The 21,977-nt window shown below is 56.6% G+C and overlaps 1 protein-coding gene across 6 annotated transcripts in view; it reads right to left on the reverse strand.

Annotated features, from left to right (window-relative positions):
• Positions 1–21,977, reverse strand: part of CAMTA1 (calmodulin binding transcription activator 1) — a 681,426-nt gene that overhangs the window by 105,026 nt on the left and 554,423 nt on the right. For all 6 annotated transcript variants that reach the window (XM_087858385.1, XM_045803561.2, XM_087858382.1 and 3 more), the window contains one exon: positions 7,030–7,183. In XM_087858385.1, the coding sequence (XP_087714511.1) occupies positions 7,030–7,183 (154 nt within the window). The remainder of the gene's footprint in view (positions 1–7,029; positions 7,184–21,977) is intronic.

Genomic DNA, 21,977 nt, shown 5'->3' on the forward strand with positions numbered 1-21,977 from the left:
TCTCCCCAGGCCCCACTCAGCAGCAGAGATGGCAGGAGGGACCTCTCTCTGAGCAGCCCCTCCAGGCCCCTGGCAGTGGGGGCAGGGGGCCCCGTGGGGTTCTGGACAGTTGCCATCTTGCTTCTTTTGAGCCTCTGGGCTTGTAAGGATCCTGGAATCGGACGCCTCTTCCTTGGGTTTGGAGGTGGTACCTACATGCTGGGAGGCAAGGGGCACTGAGGTAGCTGCCTCTGGGCTCCTCAGTGTGTGGGTCAGAACCTTCGATATTCCAAGAGAAGCTGAAAGTCTGGAGATTTTAATTTTGGCAATGATTCGAAGTTTAACAAAACCACCCCCAGCACTGAGCAAAGACTATGTCAGCTCTGGGTGGCAGTCAGGCACGGGGTGTGGGTGGGGCTTTGGTGTCCACAGTGGCCCGGGGATGCACTCCATCAGAGCACATTGAGTTAGGGGATGGTTAAGACAGAGCTGGGCATTCCGTAACAGCAGGGGCTGCGCGGTGCCCAGGCAGCCAGCGAGAGACAGGAAATCAAAAGAAGTATTTCTCTTTCAGTTTTCCTACTTGGGGGCCAGATCAGCCACATACAATTTAGCCTGAGGGAGCGCATTTGCAAAGCAAGCCAGGTCCTCTGAGCAGGGAAAGGAAGACAGCCCGAGCCGACTTGCCTCTGATGCCCACCGCCTGCTTTCCTCTGTGCCAGGGTGGGAGGTTCCAGGAAGGTGTGCTGGCAGAAGCTGGGGACGTAAGGGGCCCACTCTGCCTGCTCCCCGTGCCAGCAGCTCCTAACCACAGGGACAAGCAAAACGGGCAGGAAAATCTTCTCTGGGCCCTTCTGTACTGTCTTCACCTCCCCCAGTGACTCCACATCCTGCGGACCAAGGCAGGGAGCAGGGCGGAACCTTCCGGCTCTCACAGGTTCCAGCCGCTGACGAGTGCCTCTGCTCTTAGGGGCAATGCTGCCGCCCTGGGCCCTGGGCCTGCCATGAGGACGCAGATATGCTCCTCTTCATGGTACACAGTGTTTCTCACGAGTTCAAGTCAGTAATGTCTGCAAGACCCCATTATGTGCCTGGCTCTAACGCGAAACTTTTAGCCCAAGGAAACTTCTAGGATAGCATATCTTAACCCAGAGTCTATGGAAAGACTTCACGGGGCCAATTACACACCCGACTCCTGGTGAATGCTCGAGATCGGTTCTGCCTCCAGTGCCTGCTTCCCTCCCACGTGGATCAGAATACCATCTGATGCTCAAAGAGGCCTGTGGCCCCAGAAGGGTGCTGACCCTGATCTCCACGACAGGGCTTGTGGTGAGCCTCTTGCCTGAGCTTGATTTAGGCTGGGATCCCTCAAAAAGCATGAGAATCTTATCCAGACCTGTGGAATCAGAAAGCCTTAGGGGCTGGGTGGCTGGTGGGCCAGGGGCCCGCCTTTGATCAATCTGCCCAGGCCATTTCAATGTCGACCACGGCTCCTGGCACTGAACCAACATCTCTGCCCAGGCTTTGTGGGCCTCGGAGCGCTGGGTGGGGAACCACAGCTGCTCTGGCTCCCCTGAGCCCCAGTGGGGGGCTGCCCGGCCATGCCCAAGCTCGTTCCTGACTCCAGGTCCTTTGCTCCTGTCCCGAGTGTAACTTCAGAGAAGAGGACACTGGAAAGTGCTTCCAAGTGAACATTTCTCACCAGAAAGAAACCCTCTAACCCTTTCTTACAGCAGAGTCCCTTTCGCCTGGCTGTCCCCCCTCCCCCACCCATCTTCGTGCCCCTGCCTGTAGCGACGTGGGGGCAGCGCCTCTGTGACTGCTTTGCTAACTGCCTCTTACCACCCACACACTCTGGCCAAGACTTGGGAGATGCCTTCCTTGTCACGCTGGCACTGCCAGCCCCTTGGTCTTGCACCAGCCGGCTGATGTCTGATCAGGATAGACTGAGTCAGAGAGGAAAGGCTGTAATGTGCCTCTCCCTGGGGCCCTCTTCTGCTTGTTCCAGCCCCAACCCCAGCCCAGGGCTCCAGAATCACACAGCAGGACCCTGACGGCCTCCCACCACAACCCAGACCCCAGATTCACAGGCAGGGGTAGCGCAGTGCCTCACGTCCCCCAGGCACGAGCCAAGGAGAGAGCCTGGCTCCTGCGGAGGGCTCACACCGCTGAGCTGCTCTGCTGCTCTTGGCCACCAGGTGGCGCTAATGGACCAGGAACGGGTTCCGTGCGGGGCCGGAAAGGAAAGCCTTTGTTGATTCTACTTCTTGATATTCTATAATCACCAGGATTACAATCTAAGCAAAAAAGCAAAACAAATAAACACCGCCCCTCTTACTGGATCTTTGGTCTTTGTCTGGAAAATTATGAGAAAACAACAGATGTATTGACTATACGAGCAAGCCTTGGGTGCTGCAGGGGCTGGGTGGCTCAGACAGGTGGAGAAAGGGGTGGGGGCTCTGGACACTGAGGGTTCCATTGGCTTCAAATGGGGGTGGCTGAGGAGCTCCTGGGAGACGAGGGTGCCTGCTGATGAGCTGGCTCCCCTCCAGCCTCTCTGCCACATCAGCTACTTCCAGCAATGTGAAGTTCCCTGTCTCCAGGCACCCTGGCCTCACTGCACACGTGTGGGTGCAGGCCCTGGAGCTACACAGGCTCCCCAGCCAGCCCTCCTCTTTTCTCACCCACAGGTCTCGGGACCCTGGGAAGGCAGTCTGAGTAGAGCCAAGCCCAGAGGGGGCTGGTGGAGCCGCCTGATGATCTCTGGTACCATGGAGGTCTGCAGGATGGCCCGGCCTCGCTCAGCGATGCAGGGCCACCTGGCCAGTCCCTGGGCAGGACAGCTGGGGGAAGGGCTGTGAGCACAGCTTCAAATTCATGCCCTCATCCCTCACTCTGGATGGCATCACCTCATCTCCTGCTAGCTGGGAAGTGGCTGGCATGCCTGTCCCCTCCCAGGCTGCCAAGGAAAGGGGCCAGGCAGAAAGCCACAGATGCTCAGAGGAGGGGATCCCTCCAAGGGCCCTATCTGACTTCCTGCAGGCTCAAGTAAAGCCAAGAGTGGAAGGTCCAGGGCACAGTGGTTCAGAGCCACTGTGGTTCCAAGCAGCCAAGGAACACTAACCACGTTTTCCACCAGGCCAGCAGGACTGCAGCACAGGGCTCCCTGGCATTCTTCTCCACTCAAAGTTGACCCGGGGCCGGCAGAACCCCACCTGCCCTGTCCCTTGCTCACACACTATGGCGGTTGGCTGGTCCAAAGCTGGTACTCTCAGACCAGTTGCACTGGAACAGACCCCAGAATTTCCAGGATGAGATTTACTGAGCTGTAGGTCACATTCACTAGAATTCTATAAACTCCAATGCTCAGATGGGGCCTAAGGCAATCATTCTCAGGCCTTGACCTAAGACAAGTGATTCTCAGTTGAGACCCCACAGGGACACCCCAGGCTGAGCTCAGCTCCACTCAGCTCTGAACGACTTACACGCAGAACCCTATTCCACAAAGTATGTTAGGATGGTAGTGCTTAGCATGAAACTACACTTCCCAGACTCCTTTGCAACCAAGGGTAACCATATGACCAAATTCTGCCCCATGACATAGGAGTGGAACTATTGTGTACAACCTCTGGGCTCTGTTCTTGGAAAGAAGAAGCCTGCCCTCCACATTGTCTTCCCTGCTTCCCACTGGTTGGCATGCAGTTGCAATGGTAGGAGCTAGAGCAGCCATTTTGGACCACAAAAAAGAGAGCAGTGCCCTAGGGATGGCAGAGCAAAGAGCTGCAAGGAGCCCAGGTGGCTGATCCCTGACACTGTGGGGCTGCCATGTCAGCCTTGAACTACTATGCGAGCATGAAATATCCTTCTCTTTTATTAAAGCCACTGTTCTTTTGGTCTTTGTCACAGCAGCACCCATATTCTAACTGCCAAGGAAGGGACTGCAAAAGATAGGAAGCATCTTTGGAAACACACTGGGAATTCCTACCAGATATCTTAATTTTTCCCTGTCTTCTTTTTTTTTTTTTTTTTTAGTTTTGTAAGAGGCATCCCTCAGATGGCAGATTGAAGGGAGGTCCCTGTGAGACCAAGTGGTCTCAACGTAGGGTTCTCAGAATCAATTCGGCTTAGAAGCCAGCCTTTGGGAGATTCCCCAGGCTCAGAAACAAGGAGTCCCCCATCGTGCAACAGGTGAGGCGAAGGCTGTGGATCCGAGTTTCCTTCACCACCGATAAGCACAACATTTTGATTAAACCACTGACAACTCTGCTGTAGGGCAGAGAAATTTGGAAACATCAGGAAATCAAACTGTGAAGTCTTTGAAGGAATGTGATTTATGTGAAAACGTGATGAAGCTAATGTGTTTGGCTCCAGCATTGGGTGGCACGCCTGATTTTGGAACCAAATCTGATGCCTTCTTGGCTCCCCGCACACCTCTGCTCTCCCTGAACACGGTTGGCTGGTGCCCTGTGTGTGCGCCAGGACTCATCGCACCAAAGCTCCCACTGGAGCCTGACTTCCAGGCTGCGCACCTCTAACCAGGGCCACGCACACACGTGCACACTCAGTACCTGCGTGCTCCCCGCCCCCAGACACACCAGTGAGCCAAGTGTTACTAGATTTATGGGGAGTTTGTTGGAGTTTTACATAATTTTCTCAATGCACTGCAGACTTTTGAGCAGGCATTCACAGTTTCCTCCAGGTGAGCCTCAGAGGCTGACTCAGGTCTGGATGACACCCCCAAGAGTTCCTGGAGCTTAATCCCCTTGCCCCTAGGGAGGTGGCATTCCTGTCTGACACGGGGAGGCTCCTGCGTGGAGAGGTAGAGGCGAGGAGGAGAGAAAAAGGGAGCAGACAGAATACAAGAATGAGGACAGTGGCCATGGGGTGGCTTCCAGGAGAAGGGTCCTCTGGGTGCGCTTACGCGGCATCTGGGAGGACACAGGCCTGAGGCTCTGACCACGGTGGCCACCATGAAAGGCATCTTTGCCTCCGGGCTAACCTCTGGCTTCCATGGTCTCCAGAAGCTCCTCAGGAATGGGATGAGGTCGTGGCCCTGCACTTCGGAGCCAGGTCTGTAGGCCCAGGAGCTGCGCTGGGCCTGCAGGAGCTGCCTGGGTGCTATGATCTTGGTGCAGAGACTCTGGACTTGCTCTTTCACCTTACGGAAGGGGGCTGGGGTGCAGAGGGTGAGCGACTGGCCTGAGGTCACACAGAAATACGAGTCTTGCCCATTTAGACCCCACCTCGGTACTGAATTGGAAGGGGTGGGCAGGCCAGTCTGAGACCAGGACCCCTGGCGCCACTGCCCTGGCTCCCCAGGCCCCTAGGGTGGCCGTGGGGGGGACCACCAAGCAGCCCTGGCTCCCAGGGCCTGGACACTGGGGGCCTTTGTCAATTACTCAGGTCCCTGTGGGGAGTGGACCAAAGCTGGGCCCAGACGCTTTCCATTCAACCATCCTACAAATGTGTATGTGCCCAGCACTGTACAGGGCCCCAAGGAATGGCGGGGCACAGGCAAGATTCCTGGGGATTAGCTGCAATGTCTTCCAAGTTTCTGGGTGCTCTGCAGAGTACTGCAGAGGGTAGGGGGCCCCCTCTGGTGAAGCATGGGAGGCGAATTTTGGTCCGATGTCTCCCTGCAGGTTCTGGGAAGCTGGGCGGGGTGGGGGGGCAGTGTGAAGCCCATAGTGGGGCAGGGCCTGCAGAAGAGCTGAGGTGTCTGCTGAGGGCAGAGGGATGAGGTGGGGTAAGCAGATGAGGACAGGGGAGAGCGATCCACCCTGGGGACACTGGGAGGTTTAAACCAGATGGGCGTGTCATACCCGCAGTGAAGGAGGATTCCACGGGACACAGCCTGAGCCTGGAACCCCATCCCCCCCACCCCGGGCCTCCTGGTTCTAGATTCCTGGCAGCAGGAGCAGTGAGGCCAAGATCACTGGTGCTCCCCGCCAGCACCTGGCTCAAGAAGATGGCTCAGTCTCAGGCCCAGCCCCTGGGCGGCCAGGCCATTGGCCTACTGGGGGTCTCCCTCCCCATCCAGACCCCTCTTTCCTTCCTGTCCCTAAGCCCAACCTTGAGAATGGGTGGTAATCCCCCATCTGAGCACCGAGGGACTCTCAGGATGAGCTGGTCACTGCGGGTACCATCAGGCTTCAGCTTGGATACTACCAGTGAGAGGACACTTATGGTCCCTCAGGAAAGGACATTTTAGCTGCTGTCTGTATATGGTGCCCATTGGCTTTTTCCCTGCAGCTCCGCTTCCAAGGGCGGCATGGGCTCTGAGGGGCCCGGGGACTCCTTCTCTGAGGTTCTGTATGATGACGCGTCTTTGCACTGAGCCTCAGCGATCAATGTTCTGGAACCCTGGGCCCTGCGCACTGGATGGGTCTTCTCGGGTCTGGCAGACCCGTGTCTGTCCTTCCTGAGTCCAGGCGGCAGGGAGGCCACCGAGAGCCCCAGCGGCTGCCCGCGGAAACGAGGCACTAGCCGTGCCCAGCTCTCCAGACTCACTCAGCATCCTGCATTCTGCGATGTGCACCTGAGATGCTTCAGAGAGCATCTCTTTGCAGGCAAAATGAAATACAGCTAATTCTGGTCATCTCCATTCCGCCCAGTCTGGGAGCCAGGGCTGGAGCAAGCCCCGCGTCCAGGAGCAGATGGGCTGGGGGCTGGAGGCAGGCCAGCTCTGGCCAGCCCCTCCTCTGTCTCCAGGCCTCACTGTCCCCAGACTGCGACTGCCCTCCTGTCTGCAGCCCACGAGAGAGCGGTGCTGGGCTCTCTTGGCTCCGCTCCTCACTGACATGGCCTCGTGCTTCTGAACCTCAGTGTTGTCATCTGCAACATGGGCCTGCGGTTCCTGATGTTCTGTGCCCTGGCTACCATGTAGGGTGCTCAGAGGATCAAGTGAGAGCACGGTGGGAGTGACCCTTAGAAAAGCTACGGTCACTATTGTCCGAGTAGGATGGCCACAGAGGACCTCTGACCCACCAGCATGGTGCTGGCCTGGCCTCTGGCGCGGGACCCCGGGTTGGGTGGGCCAGGACTACTCACACATGGGTTTCAGCTGCCCGATGAGCTCTTCTTTCGTCCATTTCGCCCACTCCTTCTTGTCGGTGTTGATGGAGCAGAGGATGGGGCCACATGGCTTACCGCAGTCCTCGATGGCCGGGACGTTCAGATAGTGCACCAGGACGATGTCGGGGTTCTGCAGGGAGAGTACAGAGACTGGCAGCATGAGGGAGGCATGGAGCCCACCCAAGGGGACCTCCCAGCAGGTGCAGACAGGCTGGGCGTCCCTACACCAAGCTTTCTCAACCTTGGCACTGCTGGCATCCGGAACCAGATCATTCTCTGGTTCTGGGGCTGCCCTGGGCACTGGCTTCTGCCCACAGGATGCTAGTAAACCCTGCCCCCTCCCCAGTTGTGACAACTAGAAGTGTCTCCAGCCATCACCCATTGTCCCCGAGGGACAAAATCACCCCCAACTGAGAACCACATGGGCTGATGTGTGTGTAACCAAGGACCACACAGGAGGCTGGACATATTGCTAGTCTGACATCCAGGACTTCATGCCAACAGCTGCCCAGGAGCTCTGGCCCTGCTCCATGCAGTCCCTCATCACAGCTCGCTGGACGTCTCCCACGCAGACGTCATCACCTCCTTCCTCCCCGGGGGAAATGGAGTTCCCAGAGTTTAAGGCACCCCACTTCTAAGGGCTGGACATCCCTCCGTCCATCAGCCTGTGGGCTTCTCCCTGGACAAACAGCCCCATTAGTGTGTCACTTCGAGCAACACCCGAGAGGAAGCTATCGCTCAGAGCCTCTGGACACTCCTCCTGGGAAGCCTTTAGAACAGGAAGAACTGTGTGAAGACCTCATTTTGTCCCCAGATGGTTCTATGGAAATGGGTTCTCATGGGATTCTTCCCATGAGAATCAATTCAAAACGCCCTCTGAGACTTTCTGCCCACCACCAACTCTGATAGCGACCTACCAAGAGGATCTGGTGGGACAGCAGCTTCCCTGCCAAGACCACGGGCCTTCCATGGCTTTCTGTGGCCCTCCAGAACGCAAGACCATTTGCTTGGCCACATCAGGCCTGACAAGTTTGTTAAAAAAAATAAAACAAGACTCCCCCCGCCCAAACCCAATCATAACACTTTAGAGTGCATCTGGGTAAATCCAGAAACACCTACCCCAATCAGAAAGGACTGCTTAAACCATAGGGAAACCCAGGGCAATATATTAACCTGCCCCAGGGAGCTGGGGTGCGACCAGTTAGAAGGCTCCACCCCAGGCTTTTCCCCAGACCTGCGTCCTCTGCTTTTTCTGAGTGATATCCGCTGGCAAGTCCTGGGAGGGCGCGAGGACCCCCCGCACGGAGGAGGCTGGGCCTATAGTTGCCTTTTGGGATATGGTCAGAGCAAGAGTAATAAATGACTATGTGACTCAATCAATGCATTCATAAATAAAGACCCAAGACTACGCCATGACCAGTGCAAGAAAGTAGACTGGCATAATTTAAAAAGATTTTCAATAAGGGTTGAAACACAGAGTTTTTTTTTCTTGCCAACGCTCAGTTAACCAGGAAATTAAATCAACGCGAACAGGAGCCTTCTCGTTAATGGCAGCTTTTCTGGATTGCGGTAATCACGCTCCTTAATAATACTGATAATCCCTGACATCGGCACAGTACTTTATTCTTCTCGGAGCACTTTCCAGCCATTATCTCCGGTGGCGCCCGTGCTAGGTGGGGAGGCCGGCCGGGCTGGGCCGAGCAGGGCTGCGCGGGGCGCACTCCGTCTAGAACCGGCGGACTGCGGCAAAGCCGTGTGGCGGGGGACAGAGCCTGGGCTGGAAGCCAGGGTTCGGACTCCAAATTCAGGGCCTGCCAAGACATCTGGTGGCCTCTTTTTTGCTTGGTCTAAGTGCTTTCCCATCTCACATTTCACTTTACGCCCAAGAGGCAGGTGGGTTGGGTAGATATGTTATACTCAACGTGTGGATGGGGGAGCCAAGGAGAAATGGGGTGATAACACCCAAGTCCCTGCCCTATGTTCTTCCTACAGACACACTGGCCTCCCCAGGTTTGAGTCTGGGCCGGGGGCTCCTGCCTGAGCCAGTGCCTGGCCAGGCGGCAGCACCAGCCGCTGAGCAAGATGAGGAAGGATCAAAGGGCTGCAGGCCCCCCCAGGCCCCCTGGGAGCTTCCTCTGATTCCAGCCCCAGCCCCAGAGAAGGAGCCAGGCCCTGCCCTGCGGTAGGAAGCCAGGATGCCAGCCGCCTGGGAGATGAGAGGGCTGCAGCTTTCTGCCCCATGGCCCCACTGAGCTCAGCCTGGGTGCTTGGGGAGGCTGTGGGGGGCCGAGGCGGTGGGAGGGCAGGCGGGATTTTGGGGAGCAAAGGGCCACATTCACCATGCACCCACAGTTTCAGGAAGCTCTGTCCCTTCTTCAGGGCCTAGCTGCATTTCTGCATAACCAGCTTCCATCTATTCTCTGAGGACAGGCACAAGGATTGCCTCCTCCTCCAGGAAGTGTTCCCTGATACCTGGCCCTCCATACATCCACCATAGCAGGATGGAGGTTTGTGTCTTCACAGTCGGTGGCCCTCCGCCTCCTTGAACTCCTCAACCACAGGGACAGTGTCTGGCAGTGACCACTGCTCATTTCGTGTTTATAGAATTGAATTAGGCTGTCTCAGGACTCCCATCCTCGGGCTTCCCAGGCTTGTGTTCCACCGACACCTGTCTTCAGTTTTCTGGGTCTACGAAGGGCAGAGAAGTCTTTCCGAAAACGTGTTCCTAGGAGGTTAAGAGGCAAGGCTAGTCCTTAACCTTTTCTGGGTCAAAGGCTTCTTTGAGAATTTGATGAATGTGGTGGGTATTCCACGCCCAGCTTCGAATACTACCCAAGGCACAGTGACACTGCATTTCAGGGGTTCACAGATCCAGTGGTCTGTGCACCCCACATCTGTAACTACTGACTTAGGGATTCTCGATCCACCACTGTTCGTGTTGAATCCGGGAATATGCCCAACGTGGAGGCTTCGCTCTGGGCCTGTGCTGCTCGGTGGCCTTGATACAGCTGGGGAGAAGGTGCCAGCCCCTGAAGGGTCAAGGAGCTCGGCTTGGGGTCCAGAGCTGCAGGAGCAGACAGCATCATGGTCTGTGTCTTCAGCACACACTCCCTCCGAGGGTCTGGGGATCCCGTGGCTGAAACTCCTGAGCTGAATTTCAAGCAACGACTACCTGGCTGGGGCTGGTTTTAAGACACAGAGTGATTGAAGTATTTTTGGAAATTTGGGGCACACATCACTTCTTGGCAACGTGGCAATTTTATTCATTAGTTGTACATTTTACTGGGTGTTTTTGGCAGAAAAATATATTAGCCAGAGAGTCCCAATGCATCAGCTTCGTGGAGCGCTCATAACGGTGTCAGATCCTGGCTGAAGGCTGCTCTGCTGGCTGCACACAGTGGGCTGGAGAGGCGCTCGCCTGTGCCCAGCTCGGGGGGACACGGTTGAGGACGCACCCCTGCAGACCCACTGGGACTCCAGATTCTGGATGGTTGTGGAGCCAGCTTGCCTTTGCCTTCCCTGGGCTGCTTGCATGTTTCTCTGGGGTTTACGACCCAGGTCTGGTCTAACAGGGCCTGGGGAAGGGAGCCCTATGGGGGTGGGCTGTGGCTGAGGATAAGTAAGAGTCTCAGAGACGTTCTAGAAACTTTTGGAAAGCGCAACGGACTAGGTGATCCCATCCCTTCCGTCTGATGCTTTGAGCTCCTCGTGTGCAGGTGGAAACAGCCCCCACAGGGCCCCTGAGAGGTGTGAAGTCCCATCTGGTCTGGAAGAAGTCCTGCTCTTCTAACTCCCACGCACCACGAGACCAGACCCCAAACCAGACCAAACTCTGACATTTTTCCGACAGAATGACCAGAGTAAAGCTAGCAGGCAGTTTAGCCACTTAAAACACACTCCCTCTCTGTGGCAGCCCCTCTGTCCTGATTTTCCTCTGAGAGCACGGAGACGCCCCTTCCTCTACACCTCCCAGCGGGGTCCTTGTCCCTCTCCTTTCTTAGTGACCTCATGCAGCTTGGTGGCCTTACAACCATCGTATGGCGAGGATTCCAGCTTTCTCTCCCCAGCCCCACCTCTCTGCTTGGCTCAGGCTCACCTGTCCCACTGCCCGTTGACTGCCCTTGTTGGGGCTTCCAAAGGACCCCTAGCTCGCAGGGCTGAGCCCGATGTCCTCATGGCCAACTCGGCCCACCCAGGCTCTGCCCTCCCCCAGCTGTGCACGTCCTTTCTTCTCACTCCTTCTCCCTCCACAGCCAGTCCGAGCAAGCTCTGTTATTCCTCCCGCCCACTCTGCGCGTCTTGCTCCCCAGGCCCTCACCCCTGCTGCATTGACCGTCTGAGGGTCTCCTCACTTCTGCTCTGGACTCCCTCCCCACCCACTGTTTCAGGCCAGCAGCCATGATTTGTGATTCGGGCCAGCCTCCCTGGCCCTGTGAAGGAAGCTCACGTTCCTGACATGGTTACAGGACGACCGTCTGTTTCTCTCTGGAGCCACTCCTGGCCTCACACTCCCCTTGGCCCACCTGCCCAGACATTACCATTTCCCAGACTGCCTGTTCTCTCCCGAGCCCTTCTCCAGCTGGCGTGCTCCGTTCCACACGTCCTGCAAATCTCACCACCACCTCTGCATGGACACCTTACTCTGAGACCCCATGGAACGGGTGCCCCCACTCCTGCTGTCCCGGCACCCTTCACCACTTCCTGTTTGGCTCTCACCCCCATTTCTCAGGTCTGAGCAACTACTGCTTGGGCTGTTTTCCCACCCGATGTATGAGCTCTGCTGGCCAGGCTCCTTCAGTGGCTGGCTCCCCAAGCCCAGTGCCAGCACCTGCCGAGTGTCGAGGGTGCGGGACAGCTGAATGGTCCCTGGGGCACGGGCCAACGAGCCTGCCAGGCAGCCGACCTCACTGGGGGAGGCAGTATGGGGACAGCTGTCTCCTCCCCAGTGACTCAGCATTTGGCACCCATCCAGGAGACCCCCACGTGTGTCTTCCCGAGGGACACACAGATCAAGAGTAGGAGGAGGAAGAGGAAGTGACCACCCTCTTGGAAGTGGGGCGGCAGCCCCTGGGGTGTCCCGGAGCCCTTGGCCCCTTGGTGGGAGGCTAAGCTGGCCCCTTGATCCAGTGCCACCCCAGTTTTTATCTGAAAATGTGAAGTCTGGATTTGCTGGCCAACCGAGTTCCGGGCTGGCAGGACTCTGTGGGGCAGAGATGCATGCGTAGGCGTAAGGTGGTGGAAGGGTGTGTCCTGGGGGCCAGAGTTAGTTGGTCTCCTGAGACACCTTTTCCAAATGGCGTTATTTCACCTGACCCTTGGGGACAAAGGCAGGTCTAGGGAGAATAAGCCAAGGACTTTCATGTCTAAAAGCACAGGAGGGGTTAGGAATGTTCCGGAAAGGGCATGCTTTGCCAAAGGCACACAGGCTCCTTTATGGCAGGATTTGTCAGTCTTTATGGCACCTTGCTTAGGGGGATAGCCTCATAGGTATTGCAGTAAACAGGCTTTCCAAGCTTATTTGAACATCAGCCTGAGCCCCTATTGGGACCCTAGTGTTCTCTGGAACACAGTTTGGGAACCACTGATAGAGTTCAAAGCCAAAGGAAATGACTGTCAGCAGCTACTGGAAGATAGCCTCCCATCCCCCAGTACTTTGGCTCTCCGGGGCGTCGGGGCTTCAGATGCCCAAGAACTGCCCCCTTTCCCCCGGGTACCATCTCTGGCTCGGCTCAAGGTTCACCTGGCATTTGAGCTGCTTTCACATGACGACTGAGTTTCTGGGGAATCCCTACCCTGGTTTGGTGCCCTGTCCACACAGCTCTCCCGTTCTTGGTCACCATGACCAAAGTTCTTCCCCCTACCCTGGGGTGAGGCTTCTTTTTGGAAAGACTGGAGCAGAAGGGAGGCCAGGGTGGGGGATTGTGTGTCCCTTCAATCGTTGGCTCATCCCTCCTGACCTGGGTGCCCTGGGCCACTGGGGTCCTGTGGGGAGAGGCAGGAGGGAGATGCTGGCCCAGCAGTGGGGAGAAAGCGTGACTGCCCATTTAATCTTTTTAATGACTGGTGATGGAATTTGAGAGAGGGAGACTGCTTTGGTCAAGATAGCATCCCTGCTCCCCTGTGTGGATGGCTACTATCCTGTGGGCGCTCAGTGACCGGGGCAGGCGGCAGCCAGGGCACCAGGAGCGGCACTTGTGATCCGGATTCATCATCAGCAGCCCCTGTGGCAACTACAGATTTCTGGACCCTTGTGCCCAGGGCGAGGGGGTGCAGCAAGCAGCCTGGGAGAGCGGCAGGAGGAGGAGGGCCGTGTCTCTCTGAGGGCGCCCACAGGCTTCCCTAGCAGAGACCCTGCCCAGGGGGAACCAGACTCACCCTCCATGGAGGACTGGACCTCAGGCCAGGGCTGGAGGCAAGAGGGAGAGGCAGAGGAGGGTAGGAGCAAGGAAAGAGGAAAACAGACCAGGAGGCACAGCAGACAAGCCCAAGCTGGTGGCAGCCACGGGTGGATGGGAGTGGCGCAGAGACTGGGAAGGGGTACTAAACCTTCTCCCAGTCCCCAGAGAGCTCCAACTTCCAACCTGGAGTCAGAGCCCCATGGCTCGTATGGCTTCCGGCTCCCAAGAGGTCCAGGGTAGGGCCCAGGGGCGGGTGCTCCGGCGTGGGCAAGGACTTGACCTGGCTGAGCCTCCGTGTCTGCCCTTTAGCATGGGGAAGGACTATGACTGCCTTTGACCTGGCTGGGAGAGAGGCGAGGCCATAAGGAGCTCAGTGTGGGCCTGACCCATGGCCAGTGATCACAAGCAAGGCCACCGACACTGCTGATTTGAATGGGGGTTCAGTAATCTGCTGTGGGTTCATGAGGGAGGTGGGGGGACACTGCAGTCTACAGGGGGGAGCTGAGCCTGTGCCTGCTGCATGCAGAGCCCAGCCCCAGGTGTGTAACAGGCTCAGGAATGGACCGAAGGTGCAGCAGTGAGCTCTCCACCAGAGGCCCCCCTTGGGGCCCCGAGTTGCCCAGAGGCAGAACCTCGGGGGTGTCGTGTCCTCCTCCTGGCCACTGCTGGATTTGGTCCACTGCTGGGTGCCAGGGGGTCCCCCCAGCTCCGGCCTGGGCTCCTCCACCTCCATGGGAAGGAGGAGGCCCAGAGCCAGCACCCCCTTCTGTGGAGGAGCAGGACAGCAGCGCAAGAAGTGGTTAAAAATGCAAAAAGCTGTTGGTTTTGATAAAGAAAAATGCAGCTGCAACATCTGTTTGACTCTTGTTTGCAGCTTCATCAACGCTAAGTGGTCGATAAATCAGAGTGGCATGGCGTTCCGTTTCTTCTGTGGCTCAGTCATTAATCTCGTGCCAGTTCTCATGAAAAATGGAGGAGAGAGGCTGTGTGATAGTGAAAATGTATACATTACCCAGAAAGTCATAATAGCGTGTCATAGTGCCACACACCTCCCCACTTGCCGCTGGGGTGCGGGGGTGGGCCCGCGCACGGCCGGCCCGGGGAGGGGACAGAGTAACTCAGCACCGAGCGCACCACAAGCCCATTCTATTATTGCCTCTGTCATGTGAGCACCATTTACGCAGATCCCGAAAGCCCCACAAGCCTGATCGTAAGAGGCAGAGCCTTCCTCTTCCTGGGTGCTTCATAAGCGGGGCAGATGCCCATAAAACAGGAGTGCGAAGCCGGCAGGAAGAAGGGCAGGATTTATTAGGGAATGAATACGTGATGCCGCCAGGCAGCTCGGGGCTGTGGGTGTCCCCACGCTGCAAGGCAGAGAAAAATCCTCTCGCCTGTGCTCCAGCTGCCCGGGGCAGCCTGGCATCTCTCCTCGGCTCTGCATAAAGCCATGTCCCCAGTGGAAGCGAGGCTAGTCATGGGGCCCTGGGCAGGCTCCCGTTCTCTCCCCTCTGTTCTCCACTGAGGGCTGCCAGCAGGCAGGCTGAGGGTCGTGCTGGCTGGAGGACACACGAGAACTGTGCTCCCTGCGGAGGGTGGGCCCAGCTGCCTAGGTCTCCTGCGGGCTGCTACCCCCATTCCAGTTCTCTCTTCCCTACTGCAGAGAACTCCCATGTACAGGATTGCCACACTGCACATCCTCTCTGCTCCTCGGGGCGGGGGAGGGGGCAGGAACGTGCCTGTAGCCCCAGCACATACCTCCCTGTGGGCACCTCTATTTGCAAAGATCGCTTTCTGAGTGTCAGCTGCGTTCAGGACCCCACCGTCAAGCCCCACTGGCAATCCCTCCCTTAGTCCCTTCAACAACCCACGGACACAGATGCTATTGTTACGCCTTCCAGGGATGGAGAGTCTCAGTGCTCAGGAAGCTGTAACTCAACCCAGCCCCACAGCTCCCCTCCGCCTGGCCCCTGGGGCTCCAAGGGGACTGTGCGTCCAGCCTCAGTGCCCCGGGCAGCAGCTACCCGGTTAGCATCTGTGCCAGGGCACAGACAAGTCCAGGGAGCCTGGCCGGGTCAGGCAGGGCACTGGGAGCTGATGGGAATAGGGGTGGGGCTGGAAGTCCTGGCTTTGCGCTGGTCTGTGAGCTTCTCGGGGCAGGGCCGAGGCAGCAGAGTCCCCGTCTGCATATTAAGAGCCTCCACGGGACACCCCCTGTGCTCAGGCAGGGGTGTGAGGTGGGGCCGGGGCACAGCTAGGAGCAGAGCACTTGGCGACTGCGGGCAGACCCAGGTTCCCAAAGTAGGTGGTGGCTAAAGACCCAAAAACAGAGAAAGGAGGGAGAGGAGGAACAGAAAGAGGGGCTCTGGAGCCCAGTAATAGGTGAAACCAGCTGGCGGCGCAGTCCCTGGGAGCCAGGCCTCGCCTCTGCCCTGCGTGGCTGGGGACACACACGGCCTCCCTGCTCCCCAGCTAGGGCCCACATGGGGTCTCCTCTCCTGCTCCACATGGGGGCAGAGGCTGGCTGCCAGGGGGAGCCCCTGCGCCCCTTCCTCCGGGCTGCCCTCATTAAGCCAGTGCAGGCACCATGGGGAGTCTGGGACTGCAGCCCTTCCCCACTTTGGAGGGAGGCTGGGAGATTTAATTAGTTAATGTGGGTAAAGTGGTCTGAAGATGAAAACCCTGGGTAATTGCCGAGTGCTGCCACTGCCGTTGTTATTACACAATTACCAGAGTTTTCCAGTCACGGGAATAGACTTAAACAATTTCCACCTGGTGCGGAATTCCGGGAGCCGTGCTGGCTGAGCCGACGGCCCGCGCTGCCCCCTCCAGCCCGCAGGTGATGCGGAAACCCGCGCCTGGCACAGCCCCGGCCACATCCCGGACACCGGCGGTGCTGGTGGGAAGAGGAGTCACCATCCACCCCCCTGCCCCCCCACCCTGGCCCATGCACGTAAGGACTCACGGGCTTCAAGAGGCGCCAGGCAGGCCACCTGTCCTGACCTTCCGGAAGCCTCTGAGAATGTTTGACCCAAATGCCCCCTAGAAGGTCAAGCCATCCTGCATGACCACCGTCGTGGAGAATGTTTCATCACGCAGTAAGACCTTGCTGCCGAGCGCACCTGTGCGGTGGGGCACGTGGTTAGGGTTCTAGACGCGCACACGGAAGCCCTGAGACTCACAGTGGCACGGGGCCAGGCCTGGCCTTATTTAAAGTCGTTACAAATGATCTAAGGGAAGGAATGCCCAATAAAATCTCATTTGCAGATGACACTAAACTTTTATGGGTGGCGAAGTGCCCATAAAGTGCCCAAAGTTTGCGATCGGTCCTGAGAGGATCTCGCGGGGTTGCATTAGTGGGTGCAGAGTGACAGATGGAGCCCATTGTGGGTGAAGCACAAGGCGATGCGCTCGGGAGGAGTAAAACAAATTGGCCGTGGAGGCAGGTGGGCCCGGTGCCCTCGGCAGACCCAGGGAGACCTCTGCGGTTCACGGATGCCAGTGTCCAAAGTCGTCGCTGGGACCAAAGGAGCAAGCCTGGTGAGCTGGGCGCACCGGGAGCTGGAGTCGAAGCAGCAAAGGCCCTTTATTACGAACCGTGATCTGGACTAGTGAGTGCGGGGGCGGGGGGGTTACGGGTGGAGGAAGGGCAGTGGTCACGGGGACACAAAGATAAGGATCTTTCTGGCCAGAAAGACAAAAGCTGAGAGGAAATGCAATGTAAATGTTTTAGGTCAGAAAGGGGAGAAGGTGAATGTGTGCTTTTTCACCAGATCCCCAAATGCTAAGAGTAAGGGTTCCCCTTGGAGCTCAGGACGGTAATTTTAGCACAAACAACTCTGCACAGCGGGCAGTTAACGTATGAGACTCATTATCCCAAGGGGGACATGGGCTGAAAAGTAGAAATAGATTTTTTTAAATGGGTGATATTAGTTCCTGGCGGCTGATAACCCAAAGGCTTATGGAAGGAGGTCAGAATGTTGAGGGTCATCTCTCTCTGGGACCCAGATCCGGGGTGTACCCACTGGGTGGGATCCAGGGCTCGGCATGTCAGCCGGGGTGCTCAGCCTCTGCCTGTCATTTCCCACTTGCCGGGCACCTGCCAGGGAGGCAGGCGGCTGTCACCCTGTAGTTGGCAGAGCCTGGGCTTGAATGAGATTGTTGGTTTTTCTCGGGCTCTCACCTTGAACTCATTTCTGATTTATTAAAAGTCACAGCAAGAGTCCCTCTAGCCAGCCCTGAGGTAAGACGCCTTGGACCTTTTGCTGGGATGCAGAACTCTAGGGAAGGGGTCCTGCTCAGGGTTTGAGGCCCTGGCCCAGTGGGGACCGAGTGGGAAGCCTCGGGGCTGGCAGCATGGACACTTTGTACTCAGGTCTTGGGGGCTGCAGTCCCTACTCCTCACCTCTCTTCCCTCCCAGGAGCCACATCCATGGGCCACATGATCCCCTTCTTACCAGCCTCTGGCTGACACTTGGCCGTGGGATCCTGGAAGACTAGAAGCCAAGCCCATTGCCCTCCCCTCTCTGCCCCTTCTTCTCCCAGGACATGTGCCTCAGTCTCACGCCCAGGGCTGGTGTCTCTGCTCAGAACCGTGCCCCATTAGGCAGTGAGTCAACCCCATCAGGTGACAATGGCACCAAAGCATCATCCAGTCATCTGACATGCTCTGGAGCCTTTCCTGTCCATCTGCTCTTCACAATAGCTCCGGAGGAAGCCGAGCATGTGCCACTGTCCCCACTGGCCACATGAGCCCCCTCGGACGGAGACGTGCCACATGATCTGATCAGAACTACAGGGCTGATGGGAGGCAGAGCTGCACACGACTCTACTGCATTGGTGTTCTTGTGATAAAAGTATCCAAATATACTTCAGGGAACAAAACACCTTCTCGGACTCAGTCCAGGGAGGGAGCGTGTGACTCAGGCTGGCCAACTGGAGCCCTGTATTCTCTGGACTGTGATGACTAGCCATGAGTCCCAACCAGAGGCAATCAGAGCTAATCCCTGGACTTGGCTGGAGCCTCTAGGGGGTAGGGATGCTCTTTCCTGCTGGACCTGAGCCTGGAATGATGAAGCCTCCTGCTCCTGGAAGCCATCTCTTGCTGCCAGGGCATGGAGTCCAAGAAGGAAGCCAACATGGAGGGAGAGCTGAGGGAAGGAGACACCAAACCTCCATGTTATTGACTGGAGGCTCCTTGATCCAGTCAAGCCTGAAGCCAGCACATCTCAAGACTTTTCAGTAACTCGAACCCCCAAATTTTCTTTTATCCTGAAGCCAGTTCAAGTTGAATTTCCTGTTGCATCAACCAAACAAGAACCTTAACTCCTAAACAGATATGTCTTCCTTTTGCTAAGCCACTCCTCTCTCCACTCAATCGTTCAGACTGTCCTCTGGTTCTGATAGCAACAGCAGTCACTGTGATTGCTGAGAGCTACCATTTATCCAGCACTTGTGTGCTCCAGTGCTGGGTGCCAAGTGCCTCACAGGCCTTAGCTCATTTAATCCTCACCAGGACCCCACGATGTAAGGACTGCCTACCATTATCTCTAGTTCACACACAAGGAACATGAAGTGAAAAGAAGTAGGTCGCCTGCCAAAGTGCCAACTTGAACCCAGGTCTATGTGATGCTAAAGGTGATGGTGACATGTGCTCTGGTTACACCTGCTGGGGTTCGAGTCTGGGTTCTGCTACTGCCCAGATGTGGACCTGGGCAAACCCATCTCTGTGCCTCAGTTTTCTCACCTGCAAAAAGGGGAGAATCCTGCTACCTACCCCATGAGGTAGTGAAGACGAAATGAGACAAGCATTTGAACAGTGCCTGATACATCGAAGTGGCCAGGTATCATCATGATCACCTCTCAAACCCATGTGACATCATCCCTCGGTATTGCTACAGACCACCTGTCCCCAAGGTCTTACAGAGCTTGTGTGTGGAGTGAAACCATGTTGATTCAGACATTTCTCATTTGGAGGTGTAATTCCCTAAGACAGGAGCCCATCGAGGCAAGGTTAAGAAATTTTCTCAGACACTGAGGAAGCATCGTTAGCGCCAGTGGACACTCAAGCCCTTGGAGTGGTTCTGATGAGCTCAACACGGGTCATTCTTGTCCAATCATGAAAATAGGATCTCTGAGGCAATTCTTGGCTGTCTTCCAAGTGCTGGAAGAAAACAAAACTACATTTCTGAGAAATATTCTGTAATTTAAGTGTCCATGAATTCAGAGAGATACCCACCCTAGCCACGTCCTGTCCCATGGTGAGAACGTGTGGGGTTCTCCCTGGCCACGGGGGGCATCTGCACTCCTCAGCCAGATACAACCCAAGCCAGGTGACCTCAGGTCTTTCAAACTCTTCTCTAATAATTATTGCTTACCTCCTCACCTGGATGCCTTAGCTACTTTAATTTGTGTATGAAAGGTCCTTAAGGATCCTGCAAATCATGGGCCTCCTGGACTCTTCTGTGTATTCCTCTCGGAACGGAGAATGACTGAGGTGGGAAGAAACTTAGGGCTTGTCCAAGCCAATTTACCCATCCCCTTCCCTTTCCAGTTGGGAACATGGAGCCAAGAGAGGCGGTGACTTCTAATGTCACCCGGCGGAGAGGGAGAGGGTGAGGTCGGGGAGCCATACCCCACTCCCCAGCCCCTGCTGGCTTCCTACTCTGGCCCCTCTTGGGGTTCAAACCACCCCAAAGCAGTGATTGCATTTGCCTTGCTTTGCAGAGAGAAACCACAGCAGGGCAGAGCTGGCGGATGTTCACCCCGTGTGGCACTTACACTAAGGCTGGCTTCCTGGCCAAGGCCCTTCTTTGCAGCCTTGACCGTTGACTAGGCTCCCGAGATCCCCGGTGGGCTGGATGGGGCCGCTGTGCTTTGCTCTCGGACCTCATGTTTTCAGTTCAGCCTCTTTCTGGTGGTAGCAGTGGGGGGGCAGGTGTTCCAAGAAGGGAGGTCTGGGCGCCTGGAAGCTGGGCCACCCTCCCTCTGCTCTGGGGAGCATGTGGGGGGCCCCTCCACTAAGTCCCGTTAAAGACATAAACCCCAAAGCTCTCCCTTGACTGACAAATGGGCTGAGAGTGGAAGCAGCAGGGAAGAGCTGTGCCCGGCCCACCGAGCACCTATAGGATTTTTATGCTCCGGCAACTGTAACAGTGAGATTCCAGCAATTGTTTTAGAGGGAATCATGATTAAATTGGGCTGTATGTTTTTTTAATGTGTTCCCCAGTTCCTCTTTAATACCTTGGTAGGACAAGATAAAGTGTAATCACTGAAGTAATTGTAGCACTCAACAGTTTATGTTTTGAAAGAGTGACTGGGGGTTAACAAAGCCACTGCAGGGTGAGGTTTGGATTAGAAATTACAGTTTTTCTTTTTGTTATTTTCTTTTTAAATCCCTCTTTATCTTCCTCCTTTCTCCGGTGGCTCCTGGAGCTGGCTGATAACCTGTAAGCCTCCTCGGGTAATAACGGAGCCTGCCGTACTAATGACACAGGCAAATCCGGGGGCCGTCTCCTCTGCAGAGTGACTGCGGCAGGCCCGCCCCTTCCCTAGAGCCCCTGCCCTTGCAGGCGAGCTGACCTGTCCCCCAGACTGGCAGGGCTTGACACCCTGAACACTAACGCGGTCAAGGCCTGGCCTCTGCAGCTGCATCCCGATCCGCGGGCTGGAGCCAAGCACCGGGCTGCCCCACGCTCGCCCCTTGCAAATAGCGGAGGAGGGTGAGCCCACCAACCGACGCCTCCTCGAACCTGTCCCCCTCGCCTGGCAGATGCCAGAGGCCCTCGTGGGGGAGAGGGGGCTTTGCTGTGGCCACAGGGAAAGGATGACCTACTCCTCTTCAGATGGTGCGACAGACAGACGGGGTGTCCTCCAGCCTCCCCGGGCATCTGCAAGCTTTGTGCTTGGAGAGCAAGACCCACATCTGCTGGTGGGGGCAGAATGAAGCCACAGACTTAGGAAATTCCAGAGGGACCACATGGCCGTGGCTCTCGCCACGCTCGCTAAGGCAAGGCTGACGCCAGCAGAATGGAAGGAGGGTAGAAATTTGGGAACAGTGAGGCTTTCTCTCTGTCCCCAAGGCCAGTGCCCCAGTCTGGTCCTCATCGCCTCACCCATGCCACTGGCACTGGTCTTCTCATGGGTCCCACCTGACTCTCGGACCCATTTTCCCAAGTCCCAGCTCCAATGGCACCACCTGCTGCTGGCCTTCCATGACTCCTCATTCTCTATGAATTCAACCCACCAAGATAGCAGTCTGACTTCCATGATGGGCCATATCCCCTCTGTCTACACCTCCACGCACCCTTCTCACATCCCTGGCTCGGTCCTTGGGAGCACCCAACCTCTGCCTACGCTGCTCCTTCCACCCCATCTCTACCAGTCCCCATTCCACCTGCTTGTCCAGACCCAGCTCCAATGCCACCTTGCCCTGGAAGCTTCCTCAGACGCTCCCAACCCCAAGTAACGGCATTCTGCCCAAACTCCCCGAGCAGACTTCTGCACTCACACCGTCTTCTTTCACTGATG

Source organism: Ursus americanus, chromosome 33 (genome assembly GCF_024610735.1).
Source record: "Ursus americanus isolate L20-20 chromosome 33, mUrsAme1.1.p, whole genome shotgun sequence".
In the NCBI taxonomy this organism is placed as follows: Eukaryota; Metazoa; Chordata; class Mammalia; order Carnivora; family Ursidae; genus Ursus; species Ursus americanus.